Genomic DNA, 19,482 nt, shown 5'->3' on the forward strand with positions numbered 1-19,482 from the left:
AGCCATCTCTGTGGCTGTCACCCCGCTGCCGCACCCCAGAGCTGGCTGCATCTCACCTCTGCTGTGCACATGGGGTTGAAAGGAGAAGATGCTTTGTGAACCTGGGCCAAGTGTAGACAATGCACCGTGGGGGGATGATGTGCTTCCCCTTTGCCAAGCCAAGGGAAGGGCAAAACCCTGTCTAGGCAAAACCATCGTGTGGGTCCTGTACTCTGCCAGCCTCTCGTTAAACATCCTTATTAATGAGCTAGAAGGTCTCACGTTTCCCTGTTTCTCAAAGCCAAGCTGTTCCCCGGCTGGGCCCTGTCCCCTCTCTGCTCGGCCTCTAGCCCTCACACTGGTCCGAACCCAACGGATGAGGGTGAAAATTGGAAAAGTGGGAAAACTCGCCACTGAAAATCCGGCTTTTCCCGCTTTTGCTAAAATAAGCAGGGCATTCTCCTGGGGGCTGGCTGGAGTGTGGAGAGGGGCCTGGAGGGGGGCCGGGCGTGCTGCATGGAGGGGCGGGGTAACAGGGCAGGCTGGGGGTGCTGGATGAAGTTGGGGTGACCAGCCAGGCTGGGGACTGGAAGGAATGGCGGGGAGGGGCCTGGCCGTGGGGCTGTATGGTGTGGGGGTGAGACAGCTGGCTGTGGGGGCTAGACAGAGTGGAGTTCGGGGCCCTTGCTGGAGGAGGGATGATGGAGTGGGGGTGAGGGGGTGTTACGGAGTTGGGGTGAAGGGTCTGGCTGGGGACAAAACAGAGTGGGGCTGGGGGCCTGGCTGGGGGACTTGATGGAGTGGGGGTGAGGGGTCCAGTTGTAGGGGCTGAACAGAGTGGGAGTGAAGGGCCTGGATGGGGATGGGGGGGCTGGATCCAGGGCGATGTAGGGCCTGGTTTAGGGGGCTGGAAAAAATGGGGGTAATTAGCCAACCTGGGTGGGGGGCTGGGTGGAGTGGGGGTGTAAGACCTATATGGGAGGGTGGACAGATTGGTCAAGGGGCCTGGCTGAGGGTGAGGGGCTTGAAAGTGTGCGGCTGAGGGGCCAGGCTGGGGGTCTGGCCAGATTAGGAATGAAGAGACTGGCTAGGCGGGAGGGGACAGTGGGTTCAGGGGCCTGGCTAGGGGGCTGGAAGGAGTTGGGGTGAGGGGCCTGGCAGGGGGGACTGGACAGAGTGGGGGTGTACGCTGATTTTTAGTTGCTTGACCGTAGCTACTCCATTTTAGCTAGCTTCTTTGTTCATAGAGGCAAGGCTGTTCCACTCTGTGTAAGGATCATGGAAAGTTTTCGCAGGAAAGCAAAAGGAGATAAGCCTCGGCCGGATTAAGCAAGTTGTGCAACCTTGATAGATAAGCTGTAGCTAGTTGCAAAACATCCCAAAAACATTTTATGAATATGCATACCTTTGTAAGTAGAAGTAGAGATAATATAGGCCAATAGTTATAGAGAAAATAGGTTTGTGTCCTTGTAAGGGGGATATGTATGCTTTTGTCATTTGTGTTTAGGTAGTAATAAGGTATAAAGCTGTCTGTAACTCTGAATTCGGGGTCTTTTTCCACTGTTCACTTGTGGGCTTGGGGATTGACCTTCTGCAGAATAAACTCTTTTGGAGACTGTCCAGCCTGAAATCCTGTGTGGGTCTCTTATCACTGCAGGGTAACGAACCACACTTGGAATCTTTTTCCAACAGGGGACAGTGGCCTGGCTGGGCCGGGGGGGCTGGCTGGTTGCAGTGTGAGGTGTGGCTGGGTATGACGATGGCTGAAATGGGGGTGAAGCCTGTGGCTGGGGTAGCTGTGCTGTGGGTTTATACACGGGGTGATCCCCCCTACGGTGAGGGACTTGAGCATTTCTGATGCATGGCATGTAGGGGGATCTCAGAACGGGGCTGTCCCCCTGCAGAGAGGGGCTGGTGTGGCCGGGATGCGGGGCATAGACAGGGAACCTCAGAATGGGGGGATCCCCCTGCGGACGGAGACAGAGATCCCCCTTTTCCCATGCTCTCGCTGCTTAGAGGGTCTCCATTCCCCTGGCACTCAGCTAGACCCAGGCTCTGCTCCCTGGCGCCCCCTATAACCAACCAAGGGCTGAACATGGGTGGGAGGAAATCTCACTGGGATGAGGAGATCCTGCCCAAGCCCATCCAGGCCCCTCTGCACCTCTTCCCTGCCCTGTCACCCTAGGGCGGTCGTGACGGCCGCCTGCTCTGCGCAGTGTGTCCCGTGTGTAATGAGTGGGGTCTTTCTCAGCAGAGCAGGGGTCCATGGGAACCTGAGACTCAACAGCTCTGCTAATCGCTGGAGCCCAAGAGCTGACCGGATCCTGGAGACTCATCTCTGCCCTCCACCCGGGCCTCTCGCCCCTAGCCCTGGGATATGTCCTCAGCTCTCTCAGGAGATGAGATAACTTCTGCTTTGAAGTGCCTGGCTCCAATTTTTCAAGCAGGAACCAGCAGCAAACTCCGCTCAGCTCTGTAATTGGCTCCACCAGCGGCCCCAAATCATCAATACCGAGAGCGAGAAATGTTCAGACATCAAAACAAGCTAGTTCCCCAGGGGATTTGCAGTCTGGTCTCCATGGTTAATTAAGTGGCTCTAACTCCCATGAAAGATATGGGAGGGACAACCAACAGCTTCTGTTAATGCCAAGGCTTGACACAGCATAGGCAGTGGGAGTGATGTCTAGTGGTCAGATGGCTGGACTGGGAGCCAGGACTCCTGGGTTCTTTTTCCTGCTCTCAGAGGGCAGTGGGGTCCACAGAAGTGACTGGCAGCTCATCGTGTCTCAGCGTGTGTATATCTGAGGCCACCGCCTAGCAACTGAAATTAGACCAAGGATATTACAAACCTCAGGAAGCTAAACTGTTCTGTGCCGCAGGTGGAGAATAGCAGGGACCAATCCCTAAGGCCCCCGCGATGGCAGGGAAACGATTAAAGGAGATACAGCCAGGTAATCATAGAATCATAGAATATTAGAGTTGGAAGGGACCTCAGGAGGTCATCTAGTCCAACCCCCTGCTCAAAGCAGAACTAACCTCAACTATATCATCCCAGCCAGGGCTTTGTCAAGCCTCAGCTTAAAAACCTCTAAAGATGGAGATTCCACCACCTCCCTAGGTAACCCAATCCAGTGCTTCACCACCCTCCTAGGAACCCCCTTTCAGACTAAACAAGCCCAGTTTCTTTAGCCTCTCCTCATAAGTCCTGTGCTTCAGCCCTCTCATCATTTTTGTTGCCCTCTGCTGGACTCTCTCCAACTTGTCCACATCCTTTTTGTAGTGGGGGGCCCAAAACTGGACACAAAATTCTAAATGCTGCCTCACCAATGCCGAATAGAGGGGAATAATCACTTCCCGTGACCTGCTGGCAATGCCCCTCCTAATGCAGCCCAATATGCTATTAGCCTTCTTGACAACCAGCGCACACTGCTGACTCATATCCAGCTTTTTATCCACTGTTACCCCCAGGTCCTTTTCTGCAGAACTGCTGCCTAGCTCGTCGGCCCCCAGTCTATAGCTGTGCATGGGATTCTTCCTTCCTAAGTGCAGGACTCTGCACATTTCTTTGTTGAACCTCATTAGATTTCTTTTGGCCCAATCCTCCAGTTTCTTTAGGTCCTTCTGTATCCTATCCCTACCGTCCAGGGTATCTACCACTCCCCCCAGCTTAGTGTCATCTGCAAACTTGCAGAGGGTGCAATCTACCCCATCTTCCAGATCATTAATGAAGATGTTGAACAAAACCGGCCCCAGGACCGACCCCTGGGGAACTCCGCTTGTGACGGGCTGCCAGCTAGACATGGAGCCATGGATCACTAGTCGTTGAGCCCTATGCTCTAGCCAATTCTCTATCCATTTTATAGTCCATTCATCCAACCCATACTTCTTTAACTTGCTGATAAGAATACTGTGAGAGACAGTATCAAAAGCTTTGCTAAAGTCAACGTATATCATGTCCACCGCTTTCCCTACATCCACAGAGCCAGTCACCTCTTCATAGAAAGCAATCAGGTTGATCAGGCGTGACTTTCCCTTGGTGAATCCATGTTGACTGTTCCTGATCACCTTCCTCTCTTCCAAGTGCCTTAAAATGGATTCCTTAAGGACCTGCTCCATGATTTTTCCAGAGATTGAAGTGAGGCTGACCGGTCTGTAGTTCCCTGGATCCTCTTTCCTCAGGGACCTCCCGCTGTTGCCACAAGCTTTCAAAGATAATAGCCAATGGCTCTGAAATCACCTCAGCCAACTCCCTCAGCACCCTCGGGTGCATTGCATCCGGCCCCATGGACTTGTGTATGTCTAATCCTTCTAAATAGTCTTGGACCTGTTCCTTCAGCACTGTGGGATGTTCGCCTCCTTCCCATTCTGTGCCACCCAGTACAGCAGTCTGGGAGCTGATCTTGTCTGTGAAGACAGAGGCAAAAAAGGCATTGAGTACCTCAGCTTTCTCCACATCCTCTGTCACTAGGTTGCCTCCCCCATTCTGTAAGGGGCCCACACTTTCTCTAATCTTCCTCTTGTTGGCAACATACCTGTAGAAACCCTTCTTGTTCCACTTCACGTCCCTTGCTAGCTGCAACTCCAGTTGTGCTTTGGCCTTCCTGATTTCATTCCTGCACGTTTGAGCAGTGTTTTTATAATCCTCCCTAGTCATCTGACCAAGCTTCCACTTCTTGTAAGCTTCTTTTTTGTGTTTAAGTTCAGCAAAGACTTCTTCGTTAAGCCAAGCTGGACGCTTACCATATTTGCTATTCTTTCTGCACATTGGGATGGTTTGCTCCTGTGCCCTCAATAAGGTTTTTTTAAAATACAGCCAGCTCTCTTGGATTCCTTTCCCCCGCATATTAGCCTCCCAGGGAATCCTGCCCATCAGTTCCCTGAGGGAGTCAAAGTCCGCTTTTCTGAAGTCCATGGTCCGTATCCTGCTGTTCTCCTTTCTTCCTTTTGTCAGGATCCTGAACTCGACCATCTCATGGTCACTGCTGCCTAGGTTGCCACCCACTTCTACTTCCCCTACCAAATCTTCCCTGTTTGTGAGCAGCAGGTCAAGAGAAGCACGGCCCCTAGTTGGTTGCTCCAGCACTTGCACCAGGAAATTGTCTGCGACACTCTCCAAAAACTTCCTGGATTGTTTGTGCTCTGCTGTATTGCTCTTCCAGCAGATGTCAGGGTGATTGAAGTCCCCCATGAGAATCAGGTTCTGGCAACTGACCCCCACCCAGAGGCTGCAGAGGAAGACTGAAAAATCCCAAGCGCACTGCCAATCTGAGTTGGAGGAAAGTTAGACCCGGAGCATGTGAGCAAGAAGAAGCCAGCCGAGCACCTGAGTGTTTGACTCGGTGCCCCCTCTGAGCCCTGGCCCACCCCACACACTGTCCTATTTCCAGCCGTGGCCATCCCAATGCTTCAGACCAAGACGACAAGAACACAGACAACCCCCCTCTCCCTAAAAACAGAATTTTGTTGGGGTTGGGGGACAGGCAACTTTCTTCCTCACCCCTGACTGTGACTAGCTGAAAGACTGAAGTTTTTAGGAGCATCCAACATAAACCACAAGGGATCTACTGGGGTAGATCCAGTGAGGGGACTGGGACTCCCGGGTTCTGTCCCTGGCTGTGGGAAGGGTGTGTGGTCGGTAACACAGGGATATAATGTTGCCATGATTAGTTAGCAAATTTAGCAGGATTCAGGCTGTGAACACTGGCAGACTCACAGTCAGGGGCAAGAACAGAGCTGGTAAAACACACGCATTGCAGAGAAGCGCTGGGAACAGAGCACTCATGCAAGCACATTCCAGAAAGGGATCAGAACAACACAAAGATAGCAAGGGCGCACTGGCCCCTCGGCATGACAATATGATGGATAGAGATGGTTTGGCAGAACCATCCGGTACCAGGTAAAAGGTGGTGTGACACGCTGTACCCCATGTACACCCTTAGGTTGTGATTTGTGTATCACTCATGTTCACCCTTACAGTGTAACTGTGCGTTGTGTGATGCAAAGTGTGCCAGGGGAGGTGTTTTTGGAATGCTCCTGGCACCCTGAACATTATTGTTGTGGTAGCATGTGTCCTGCAGTGTCACACGTGTGCACAGACATGACATTCTGCTACATCATATCCCAAATGTGTGTCTCACGTGTCTTGAACAGATGCAGACAAACACAGAGCTGTGTTTCCACACCCCGCAGAGGCCTGCATACAGGAACAATGGACTGGACTAAGCCCCTGTGAGCACTTTGACTCAAGTGGAAGAAATCATGCCCCTGGCTGGACACATTGGTAACGGCACCAGACTCTCAGCAGGCCTGGAGTAGCCTGTTCCTGCATTAACCCCACATAATCACCTTTGGGGCAGCACAGAGCTTTTGGGTCTTTCCCTATGCATTGCATCAGCAGTTCTTGGGATCAGCCGCTAGAGGAACCCACAACCCAGGCTCCTATGGCTGCTTGAAGTGGATCACTAGGAGGTACCAGAGGCAAAGACTAAAAACTAAGGGCCGAGTCCTCATCCAGTTACACTGAGTTGAGTTTAGTTTGGGATATTTTCTCCCACTGGGGATATGGGCCTTTGTTTCCAGTTGAGGTATCTTCATTTTCAGGATCTGGCCAATGACACAGTTATACATCCACGTTCTTTGCCCATAAATACACATACGCATGGAAATATGCACACACAATGGAAACACACACAAAATAATGCATATTCACAACACACATGCAGTTACACAATACTTTTCACTAATAAACACACAATGTTCTGTATTCACAAACACGCACAGTAATGCACACTCAGAAACACACTCTCTCTCTGGAACAAGTGCTGACAATCACACAAAACTCACACACTGTTTTTCAGTAACAAACACACGATATTGGACATTTGCATCAGGTAAGTAGGAAACGAAGGATGCACACAGGCCTGTAAAACTCACTACTTACAGTGTAATCTCACAAAAAGAAACATGTAAAACAGACCCACACTAGAAACTTTCGCTAAGAGAACCTTGTCGGTTAGCAAGTGTGATTTTCTTTTTTTTGCCACATTTCTGTACCGGTAAAACCCTTAGTGAATTATGGTTAAAGTAGCTTAAAAGTTTCTCAGAGAACCAGTATAAGCTATACCGGCAGAACTACTAATACATATACACTGGGAGAGTTTGTTTGTATTGCAATATTGGGAAAGTTTTTCTAGGGTAGATCTGGCTATTCATTGTCCGGTTATACATTCTCTCTCTCTCTTTGCTCTCATATAAACACACACATCACACACATATTGTCTCCCATTTACTGCCATTGGGTAAAATTATTAACTTCCCAAGTGATTTAGGTACCCAAATCTCATTTTCAAAAGTGACTTTGGCACATATAAATATAAAACACACAGATTTTTATAGGTATTTAGGTGCGTAAGGGTGATTATCAAAAGCACCCAGGTGCTTAAAATCCATTGCAATCCATGATGCCTAGGTTTTTCCTTTAAAGCCGCAAAAGGCATTTTAAAAATGAAACCTTGATTCCCTAAGGGTACATCTATACTGACAGCGGCAAAGTCGCCGCCATCAGATCGAACTTTCTGGATCAATTGAGCAGTCAGTGTAGACCTGCTCAGTCGATCAGGAAGTCTACTCAGTAAATCCATCCCCTCAATTGCAATAGAATTGCAATGATGGGAACGGGGTTCCCATCGGCGCAGTGCAGTGAAGGTGGCGCGCAGAAGGGAAGCACAGCAATCGATGGGTGTTATGCAAGCTATTCTGTGTAGCTTGCGTAACTCCCGTCGACTGCCGCCGAATTTCCAAGTAAGTGTACAGTAGGGCATAGTCATTGATGTGCTTTTGCAAAAGGTGGTCCTCACTATGTGACAACCAGCAGCCAGAGGCGTATTGCAGCAGGTCTCAGATGATCACATAGCAGTTGAAGGACATGACAAATAAGTGGAAGAAGTCCATGAAGCCCACCAGGAAACAGAAGTAGGGCTGGTCAACATCTTGGGGATGACATTGCTGGTGAGCAGGACCTCCAGGAGGTTGGGGATGAAGGGACATAACGGGCTGGTGAGTCTGCAGAAGAAGGCCCAGAGATTCTGGCTTTGCGATAAGCTTGTTATTTTATGTAAAGAATTCAGACCACAGAAGGAGAGAGTAATTCCAGTGCACCAATTGTAGGGCTTTATTTGACTCGGAAAGGCGAGAAATGGGGACAGTGTCAGCTTCTGATACCAGTTTGGTGTTAGCCTAAAGCCGTATCCATAACCCTAACCCATAACCAGCTGGGATTTAAGCATGAGTTCATCTTTAAACCTTGAATGGGGCCAATCTGATGTTTAAAGTGAAGAATGGGCTGAAGTGGCTTGTGGGATCAGGGCCTTTGCACAGGATACACAAAGTGAGTGTTAAATTCATAATCACAGGTGTTTGCACCACATCGTCCAAATTATGTGTAAATTCTCACAGATCTATTGACATCAACAGAGCTAGGACAAATTAAACCATTGAGAATTGACCCCTTGATTTTTCAGGAACTTGAGTGTGATACTTCCATTCCTTTAGAGAAGCAAACCAGAGGATATTTAAAATGTATCCAGTGTAAACAGCTCAAAGTTCAAACACCGAGTCCTTATGACGAGCTCTTTGTAAATGAGCGATGGAGTTAGGTATAGTCATAAAAAAACCCTTGTTAAATAATATCTAATAAGGAGTACTTATAAGAAAATCGTGATCTGAACACAGACAATCATTAACAGGGAAAGAAGCACAATAATTTGCATAGAATAATGGTTATCTAGCTACCCAACTAACATAATCCATGATCAAATAGAAATCTATCATTATGAGGTTGTGTGTTAGGACAAGGAATGTTCCTATCTGCCCGTGTCTCTATCTAATCACGTGCTTTCTCTGTCATATATGTAATGTACACAACCATGCACAAAGATGGTATCCTAATACTACTAACAGACCAACCTCTGAGAGCCTTTCTCAGCTTGGAAGTGAGTAGATCGACTCGTGATGGTTTATGGAATAACAGATCAGAGCGTGTGATGGCACTTTTCCACCAATACCCAGCCTAGAACAAAATGACCCCAGACAAGTAACTTACACCAGTGTTTAGGTCTTTACTGAGTGCAGAGACTTTGGGCCAGAACCTCATCAGTGTTAAACTGGTAATTGCAGTGGGTCTAGTCGAAATTGGTGGTGATCTAGATGAGTTGGGAAATCAGACCCATACATCTCCATCACACTCACTTTCTCCAGGGAGCTCTCAGCCAAATCTGGATGATTTCTGTATATAGGCTACTGGCCAAATCCTAATCACTTTGAAGTGAGGGGCTAAACCCTAGTGACTTCCATGGAATCCAAATTTGGTCTCATTACTCTGAGTGGTGGAGTCTCCATCCTTAGAAGTTTTTAAGGCCTGCTTGACAAAGCCCTGGCTGGGATGATTTAGTTGGGATTGGTCCTGCTTTGAGCAGGGGGTTGGACTAGATACCTCCTGAAGTCCCTTCCAACCCTCATCTTCTATGATTCCATGATTCTATGAGTTAGAGTTTCTTTAGAAAACACTGGGAAAAGTTTCTCTTCAAAGCAGTCTTTCCACCATAGCCAGACTGACACAGCTTTTACATAGATAATGTGAGTGAAGTAAAATCTTTTATTGTCCCAGTTTCTCTAGATGAGAGAGATGAGCTTCTGAGCCACACAGAGCTGGTATGGTCTGGGAAAGAAGAGATCTAAGTAGCTCGAAAGCTGATCTCTCTCATCAGCAGAAGTTGGTCCAATAAAAGATATTTCCTCACCCACCTTGTCACTCGAATATCCTGGGACTGACAGAGATCCACTGCACACAGCTTTGACATAGTCATTGAGGGTTAAAATAATAAATAGACACCACCTGAGTTTCTTTGTCCCTCAGCACATCATCAATAACACAATAATATCCCAACAGTATAATCATTTCAGGACGAACTTGCATCCTTTTGCATCCTTTTATCATTGTGGGGAGAAAACCTACAGCTCTCTCAGAAAACCCCATTAAAGAGAAGACATATGGGCACTCTCAAGAGAGGTGAAATATTGAAAATCCTGTATAACCAAACACTTACCATCTCTCCAGGCCTTCCTCTTCCAAACCCACCTGGAACACAGATACAAAGAAAAATAACTAATAACTAAGGAAAGATAAATGAAAACTGTGACTAACAAACAGAAAACACAAAGAACAAATGTGCTCATGTCTCTGTCAGAGTTTTTATCCTTAAAATTTAGAAGAGCCACAGACCACACAAAGGATATTGCTATGGTTAGTATGAGCAAGGTGATCAGATAATATGGTGATGGGTAGCAGTAATTAGATAGATACATAGATAGATAGATACATAGATAGATAGATACATAGATAGATAGATACATTCCAGTCTTTATTGCACTAACGTAAAACTATAGTAATTACTTTTTTTCTTGGGTTATTTCTTCCTGGATTTTTAATAATGTTAAAACCCAATTCTTCATAAACAGATTGCACAGTATGCTCTGATGGAGGCAGTAATGTCATCAGATGATTATATTTATACAGAAACACCGAATGAAATTGCTACCAAAGGAGACCTAAGGACATTTTATTCTTGCTGAATAACCTCCAGGACATCCATTTACTTAATGCACCATTGATTTCCTTGTTCCTCATGCTGTAGATGATGGGATTCATCATCGGTGGCAACACGGTATAGAGAACAGCCACTAAGAGATCCAGCCCTGAGGCTGAGCTGGAGGTGGGCTTCAGGTAGGCAAAGGTAGCAGTGCAAAGTAACAAGGAGACCACAGTGAGGTGAGGGAGGCAGGTGGAGAAGGCTTTATGCCGGCCCTGCTCAGAGGGGATTCTCAGCACTGTTCTGAAGATCTGAACATACGACATAGTTATGAAAACAAAGCAGCTTAAGACTAAGCACACACCAAAGATGATAACTTCAACTTCACTGAGGTAAGAGTCAGAGCAGGCCAGCTTGAGGAGCTGGGGGACTTCACAGAAGAACTGATCCACCGTGTTGCCTCCACAGAAGGAGATTGTGAAAGTGTTCCCGGTGTGTAGCGCGGAGTTGATAATGCTACTGATCCAGGCACTGGCGGCCATTTGGACACAAGCTCCCCTGTTTATCACCATCTCATAGTGCAGTGGTTGGCAGATGGAGACGTATCGGTCGTACGCCATTATGTCAATAAGGCAAAATTTGCTGAAACAAAAAATGAGAAAAAAAAATGACTTGGGCGACACATCCGGAATAAGAAATGGACCTGGTGTTCATGAGGGAATTGACCATGGATTTGGGGATGGTGACCGAGACGGAGCCCAGATCTAGGATCGACAGATTCATCAAGAAGAAGTACATGGGGGTGTGAAGATGATGGTCGAGGGCTATGGCTGTGACAATGAGAAGGTTCCCCACCAAGGATGCCAGATAAAGCACTAGAAACACCACAAAGTGTAAAATCTGCAGCTCCCGAACGTCGGAGAATCCCAGGAGAAGGAACTCGATCACGTTGGTTTGGTTGGACATTTTTTTCCTCAGTCCATTGTGTGATGGCTGTGGAGGGAATGAGACAGGCGATGGTTAGGATTAGAGCTACAGAGGGAATGGCTCGGATTCCCCTTTCCCTGAGATCTGACTGTATGAATGTCAAAGGTGCACAGCACTCGTCGTTTACAATGACTAGGTGTTGTCAGTGCTCCTCACGTTGACAATCAATCAATCGTGTTATTACACTGGTGTACATTGGATCGGCTCCTTTAAACTCAATGGAGCTTTGTTACTTGACTGCATCTGAGGCTGCGTCTCAAGGAGTGGCTTGTTCAAATGCAAAGTGAAGAATGGAACAAAGTAAAATCCAAATCCAACAATCCTCGCAAAGAAGGGCCTTCCGTGGTGACCATCACCAACCTCACACCTTGGCCATGAAGCTGATAGACTAAAACGCCAACTCAGTCTGATTCCCACGCTGCAGGGCAATATGATGTGGACTCCTCCAGCATGGTAAGTAGCAACTTTTCTCCCCCAGCTCTGCACCTAGACGGCCTGCTGCCTGCTTCCCAACTGATTTACGGCACCAAATCCCAGCTGCACTTCTGCCTCCGTGTAACAATGGGCCAGTATCATCCCTCCATTACCGCTCTGTTGCATTGTTTACTCTGTGCTGTGTGGTGCAGTGGTTGCCAGGACACTTGGGCTCTGTTCTTCTTCCTGCCAGTGACCTGCTCTGTGACCTTGGGCCAGTCATTTCCCCTCTGGGTGACTGTTCCCCTCCCTCCCTTTCTCTGCCTTATCAACTAGGCCTTCAAGATCTTTTGGTGAGGGGCCCTGGTCCATAATTTAAAATGTATTGTGGCCCCTAGTGGGATTTTCAGAACCATCTATGCACTGAACTACCCTTCAAATCAATGAAGTTTACGCTCCTAGGTGCTTTTGATAACCTCACTAGGTGCTTAAATACCTTTGGAAACATCACTCCATGTCTCATTATGTGTACGTTCTGCACGCCCGTCTACGCTCAGCCAGCAACAGTCTGGAGCTCAGCCAAGAGGTAATTCTCTTCCCCATGAGCTCCTATTTGTCCTTGAAAGGGGTCAGGATAGACAGGTGTTTGCTGCTTGGTTCAGCTTTAACCCAGCGTTTAAAGGGGCTAGTCTGTATAAAATATTCTGTGTGCTCTATCAATTTTACTAGTTATTCAATTGTTAGCTCCTGGCAACTATCCCTTTAAAAGAGAAATCACACAGATGCAACAGAATAAATGGGTTTGAAATCAAGAAATCTTAATGTTCCCCAATTTTATTTAAAGTTTAAGGCTGGGTGGAAATTTTCACTGCATTGTTCTTAATGGGGATTGGGTTTTCAGCTAAACAACAAATCTCAGAATCTGTCTCCTTTTCTCCAACAGTTTGGGATTGTTTTGTAAAGAAACTGAAACCTCAAAAACAAAACGTTTTTGGCTTTGTGATTTAAAAACCCTCCAGTTTTTAGCAGAAAGTTTTCAGTTGCCAAAACTTAAAAGAAAAAGGAAAGGATTATGGATTCTCAATGAGAAGTCAAAATTTTCCTGAAGGGTGGAAAAATTCCAATCAGCAGCACGTATCTGATTGAGTCTAACCTATGACTGAGTTATTAAAGTCCTCAACTCATGGTTTAAAGACTTTAAGATAGAGAGAATCCACCAGCAAGTGAGCCAGACCCCATTCTGCAGAGGAAGGTGAAAAAAACCCCGAGCCTTTGCCAATCTGCCCAGGGGGGAAATTCCTTCCCGGACCCAAATATGGCGATCAGTTAAACCCTGAGCATGTGGGCAAGACTCACCAGCCAGACACCCAGAACGAATTCTCTGTAGTAACTCAGAACCCCGCCATCTAACATCCCTTCATAGGCCATTGGCATATCTACCACCAGTAGTCAAAGATCAGCCAATTGCCAAACTAGGCTGTCCCATCAAACCATCCCCTCCATAAACTTATCAAGCTCAGTCTTGAAGCCAGCTGGGTTTTTTGCCCCCACTGCTCCCCTTGGGAGGCTGTTCCAGAACTTCACTCCTCTGATGGTTAGAAACCTGCGTCTAATTTCAAGTCTAAACTTCCTGATGGCCAGTTTATATCCATTAGTTCTTGTGTACACATTGGTGCTGAACTTCAACAATTCCTCTCCCTCCCTGGTATTTACCCCTCAACCTTCTTTTGGTTAGGCTAAATAAGCCAAACTCTTTGAGTCTCCTCTCGTAAGGCAGGTTTCCCATTCCTTGGAGCATCCTAGTCGCCCTTCTCTGCACCTGTTCCAGTTTGAATTCATCTTTCTTAAACATGGGGGACCAGAACTGCACCCAGTATTCCAGATGAGGTCTCACCAGCGCCCTGTATAATGGTACTAGCACCTCCCTATCTCTACTGGAAACACCTCGTCTGATGCATCCAAGGACTGCATTGGCTTTTTTCATGGCCACATCATGCTGGTGGCCCATAGAAATCCTGTGATCAACCAATATGCCAAGGTCATTCTCCTCTTCTGTTACTTCCAACTGAAGTTGCTTTGTGCCGCAGCTGCCAGGCTCTGGAGTGGGGCTGTCAGCTGCAGAGGACATGGGGCAAAGTTCCTCCATCTTTTCCCCATCTTAATCCCCATCTTTTCCAATTTAACAAATAATTCCCCATGTGGAATTGTATCAAATGCCTTACTGAAATCTAGGTAAATTAGATCCAATGCATTCCCTTTGTCTAAAAAAACTGTTATCTTCTCAAAAGAGAAAATCAGGAAGATCTGGCACGATCTACCTTTTGTAAAACAATGTTGTATTTTATCCCAATTACCATTAACCTCAATGTCCTTAACTACTTGCTATTTCAAAAACTTTTCCAAGACCTTGCATAATTCTGAGGACAAACTAAAAGGCCTGTAGTTACCCGGACACTTTATTTTCCTTTCTTAAAAATAGGAACTATGCTAGCAATTCTCCAGCCATACAGTACTAGCGGTAACGCACAGAGCGCGTCTGTTTTGGAACAGCAATGACACCTGCTTGGTACTCGAGGTAATGCACAGAGGGTGTCTGTCCTGGCTCAGCAATGACACAAGGTGAGTATTCGAAGGAGTGCACAGAGCGTGTCTGTTCTGCCATGGCAGAGACACCCACGGCTTACTCGACGTAAACGACAGAGTGTGTCTGTTCTAGAGCAGCAGTGACACCCGGTGGGTACTCGATGTAATTCATGATTGCGTGTATCCTGGAGTAGCAGTGACACATGGTGGGTATTTCTGGTATAGCACAGCGCGTCTGTGTCCTGGAGCAGCAGTGACAGCCTGTGGGTACTCGATGTAATGCACAGAGCGCGTTTATCCTGGATCAGCAATGACACACGCTGGGTACTCGAGGTAATGCACAAACTGTGTCTGTCCTGGATCATCAGTGACACCCGCTGGGTACTCGAAGGAGTTCACAGAGCGTGTCTGTTGTGCAGGGGCAGAGACATCCACTGGATACTCGAAGTAATTGACAAAGTGTGTCTGTCCTGGAGCAGCAGTGACACCTGCTTGGTACTCGAGGTAATACACAGAGGGTGTCTGTACTGGAGCAGAAATGACACCAACTTGGTACTCGAAGTAATGCACAGAGCGGGTCTGTCCTGTATCAGCAGTGACACCTGGTGGGTACTCGATGTAATACACAGATTGCGTCTTTCCTGGAGCAGCAGTGACACCTGGTGCGTACTCGAGGTAATGCACAGAGTGTGTCTTTCTTGGAGTAGCAGAGACACCCACTGGGTATTTGAGGTAATACACAGAGTGTGTCTCTCCTGGAGCAGCAGTGACACCTAGTAGGTACTCGATGTAATCAGAAGGTGGGTCTCTCCTGAAGCAGCAGAGAAACCCTTTGTGTACGCGAGGTAATGCTCAGAGCATTTCTGAAATGGAGCAGCAGAGCTATCTGGTGCGTTCTCCAGGTAATGCACAGAGTGTGTCTGTCTTGGAACAGCAGTGACACCCAGTGGGTACTCGAGGTAATGCACAGAGCACGTCTGTCCTGGAGCAGCAGTGACACCCGGTGGGTACTGAAAGTAATAGACACATTGCCTCTATCCTGGAGCAGCAGTGACACTTGCTGGGTATTCGACATAATTCACAGAGTGTGTCTGTTCTAGAGCAGCAGTGACACCCGGTGGCTTCTCCAGGTAACGCACACACCTCGTCTGTCCTGGAACATCACTGACAGCCGGTGGGTACTTGAGGTAATGCACAGAGTACTCAATGTGTCTGTCTCTCTTGAATCCAGTGTGTGCATGCACAGAGCAGTGGAGCACCCGGTGCACAGAGTGTGTCTGTCTTACAGTGACACCCGGTGGGTAATGTAGTCAGCAGTGATACCTGTAGGTCTCAAGGTAATTCTCTGTAATCAGTGACAGTGATTCTCCTCATAATGTACAGAGTGTGTTTGTCCTGGAGCAGCAGTGACATCATCTGGGTACTCGAGTTAATGCACTGGAGAGCAGTGACAACCGGTTACTCGAGGTAATGTAATGGAGCAAGCAGTGACATGCCCAGAGTGTGTCTGTCCTGGAGCAACAGTGACACCTGAGCATTTAATTAATGCACAGAGTGTGTCCCGGTAATGCACAGAGCTTGTCTGTCCTGGAACAGCAGTGACAGCCGGTGTGTTCTCCCGGTAACGCACAGAGCTTGTCTGTCCTGGAACAGCAGTGACAGCCGGTGGGTACTCGAGGAATTCACAGTGTGTGTCTCTCCTGGAGCAGCAGGGACATCTGGTGGGTATTAGAGGTAATACAGAGTGCGCGTCTATCCTGGAGGAGCAGTGAAACCAGGATGGTATTCAATGTAATGTACAGAGTCTGTCTGTCCTGGAGTGGTAGTGACACCTGGTGAGTACTCCAGGCAATGCACAGAGCACATCTGTCCTGGATCCGCAGTGACACCCGGTGGGTACTCGAAGTAATGCGCACAGCATTTCTGTCCTGTAGCAGCAGTGACTCCTAGTGGGAACTCGAGGTAATTCACAGATTGATTCTATCCTGGAGCAAGAGAGACATCTGCTGCATAAGCGACGTAATTTACAGCGTGTGTCTTTCCTGGAGCAGCAGTGACATCCAGTGGGAACTGGAGGTAATGCACACAGTGTGTCTCTCCTGGAGTAGCAGTGACACCCGGTGAGTACTCGACGTAATGCACAGAACTCCTCTGTTCAATAGCAGTAGGACAGCCGATAGGTACTCGAGGTCATGCACCGAGCGTGTCCGTCCTGGAGCTGCAGTGACACCATCTGGGTACTCAAGCTAATGAATTGAGTGCATCTCTCCTGGAGCGGTAGTGACACCTGGTGGGTCCTCGAGTTAATGCACAGAGAGAGTCTGTCCTGTCTAATTTTCAGCCCTTCAGGGCGGGGTCAGGAGGTGACCCATCCAGAAGTGTGTCAAGTGAGGCCTCTATGAACTCGTCTCCATGCCCTCTCCCCATTGAACACACTTTCACGCTGCACAGAAATTCCCAGAGAGCCGACTCACACATCGTGGTTGTCTATGGGGTTCTAATTGTCAGCCCTCAGGGGGAGTCAGGTTATGACCCATCCAGAAGTGGGTCGAGTGAGGACTCCATGACCTCATCTCGATGCCCTCTCCCCATTGAACACAGTTTAAACCTCCACAAAAACTCCCAGCGGGCCAACTGACACATCATGGGAGTCTATGGGGGTCTAATTGTCAGCCCTCAGGCGGGTCAGGAGATGAGCCAACTAGAAGTGGCTCGAGGGACCCCTCTATGAACTTGTCTGGATGCCCTCTCCCTATTGAACATACTTTCACCCTCCACAGAAACTCTCAGAGGGTCGAAGGACACATCATGCGAGTTTAAGTGGGTCTAATTGTCAGCCCTCAGCGGGCGTCAGAAGATGACATATCCCGAAGTAGGTCGAGAGACACATCTATGAACTTGTCTTGTTGCCCTCTCCCATTGAACACACTTTAACCCTCCAATGAGACTCCCAGAGGGACTACTGACACATCATGGGGGTTTATGGTGGTCTAATTTTCAGCCCTGGGGGGGGGGGGGGGTCAGGAGATGACCCATCGAGAAGTGTGTCAAGTGACCCCTCTATGAACTTTTCTCGATGCCTTCTCTGCATTGAACACTCTTTCACCCTCCACAGAAACTCCCAGAGGGCCGACTGAAACATCATGGGAGTCCATGGGGGTCTAAGTATGAGCCCTCCATGAGTGTAAGGATATGACCCATCCAGAAGTGGGCGAGTGACCCCTCTGTGAAATCATCCCAATGCCCTCTCCCCATTGAACACAATTTCACCCTCCACAGAAACTCCCAGAGGGTTGATGGACACATCATGGGAATCTATGGGGGTCTAAATATTAGCCTTTGGAGGGGGGGGGGTCAGGAGATGACCCATTCAGAAGTGAGTTGAGTGACCCCTCTATGAACTCATCTCATTGCCGTCTCCCCATTGAACACACCTTCACCCTCCACAGAAACTCCCAGAGGGCCGACTGACACATCATGGGAGTCTATGGGGGTCTAATTGTCAGCCCTCAGTGGGTGTCAGGAGATGACGCATCCCAAAGTGAGTCGAGAGACACATTTATGAACTCGTCTCGATGCCTACTCCCCATTAAACACACTTTAACCCTCCAAAGAAAGTCCCAGAGGGCCGAAGAGACCATGGGGTTCTACTTCTGAGACCTCAGCAGGTGAAAGGAGATGACACATCCAGAAGTAGGTCGAGTGACCCCTCTATGAACTCGTCTCAATACCGTCTCCTTATTGAACACACTTTCACCCTCCACAGAAACTTCCAGAAGGCTGACTTACAAATCATGGGAGTCTATGGGTGTCTAATTATAAGCGATCTGGGGATGTCAGGAGATGACCTATCCAGAAGTGGGTAGCGTGACCCCTCTATGAACTTTTCTAAATGCCCTCTCCCCATTGAACAAACTTTCATCCCCCCCAGAAAATCCCATAGGGCCGAAAGACACATCATGTGTTTCTATGAGGTTCTACTTCTGAGATCTCAGCTGGTGAAAGGAGATGACCCATCCAGAAGTGGGTCGAGTGACCCCTCTATGAACTCGTCTCGTTACCAACACCACATTGAACAAACCTTCACCCTCCACAGAAAGTCCCAGAGGGACGACTGACACATCATGGGAGTCTATGAGGGTCTAATTGTCAGCGCTCTGGGGGGTCAGGAGAAGACCCATCCAGAAGTAGGTCGAGTGACCATTCTATAAACTCATCTTGATTCCCTCTCCCCATTAAACACACCTTCACCCTCCACAGAATGTCCCACAGGGCCGACTGACACATCATGGGAGTATATGGGGGTCTTATTGTCAGCCCTCAAGGGAGTTCAGGAGATGACCTATCCAGAAGTGGGTTGAGTGACCCGTCTATGAACTCATCTCATTGCCCTCTCCCGATGGAACACACTTTCACGCCGCACAGAAACTCCCAGAGGGCAGACTGACACATCATGGGAGTCTATCGGGGTCTAATGGTCAGCCCTCAGCAGGGGTCAGGAAATTACTCATTCACAAGTGGGTCGAGTGACCATTCTATACACTCGTTTCGATGCCCTCTCCCCATTAAACACACTTTTACCATGCACAGAAACTTCAAGTGAGCTTACTGACACATAGTGAGAGTCTATGGGGGTCTAATTGTCAGCCCTCAGGCGGGGTCAGGAGATGACCCATCCAGAAGTAGGTCGAGTGACCCCTATGTGAACTTATCTCAATGCCCTCTCTTCATTGAACACACTTTCACCCTCCACAGAAACTCCCAGAGGGCCGACTGAAACATCATGGAAGTCCATGGGGGTCTAATTCTGAGCTCTCAGCGGGAGTAAGCAGATGACCCATCCAGAAGTGGGACGAGTGACCCCTCTATGAAAACATCTCAATGCCCACTCCCCATTGAACACACTTTCACCCTGCACAGGAACTCCCAGAGA

The 19,482-nt window shown here is 48.2% G+C and overlaps 1 protein-coding gene across 1 annotated transcript; it reads right to left on the minus strand.

The window, feature by feature from the left end:
* Positions 1-10,570: 10,570 nt before the first annotated feature.
* Positions 10,571-11,185, minus strand: LOC137142900 (olfactory receptor 14L1-like). Its single transcript, XM_067532373.1, has one exon. The coding sequence runs from the start codon at positions 11,183-11,185 to the stop codon at positions 10,571-10,573; it is 615 nt and encodes a 204-aa protein (XP_067388474.1).
* Positions 11,186-19,482: the final 8,297 nt, after the last annotated feature.

Source organism: Emydura macquarii, unplaced genomic scaffold, assembly GCF_026122565.2.
Source record: "Emydura macquarii macquarii isolate MOO-44397 ecotype Brisbane River unplaced genomic scaffold, CSIRO-AGI_Emac_v2 contig_3286, whole genome shotgun sequence".
Lineage (NCBI taxonomy): Eukaryota > Metazoa > Chordata > Testudines > Chelidae > Emydura > Emydura macquarii.

Bases quoted from the DNA above. Each gene is read 5' to 3' on its own strand.
- LOC137142900 (XM_067532373.1), bottom strand. From the start codon at position 11,185: ATGGCGTACGACCGATACGTCTCCATCTGCCAACCACTGCACTATGAG.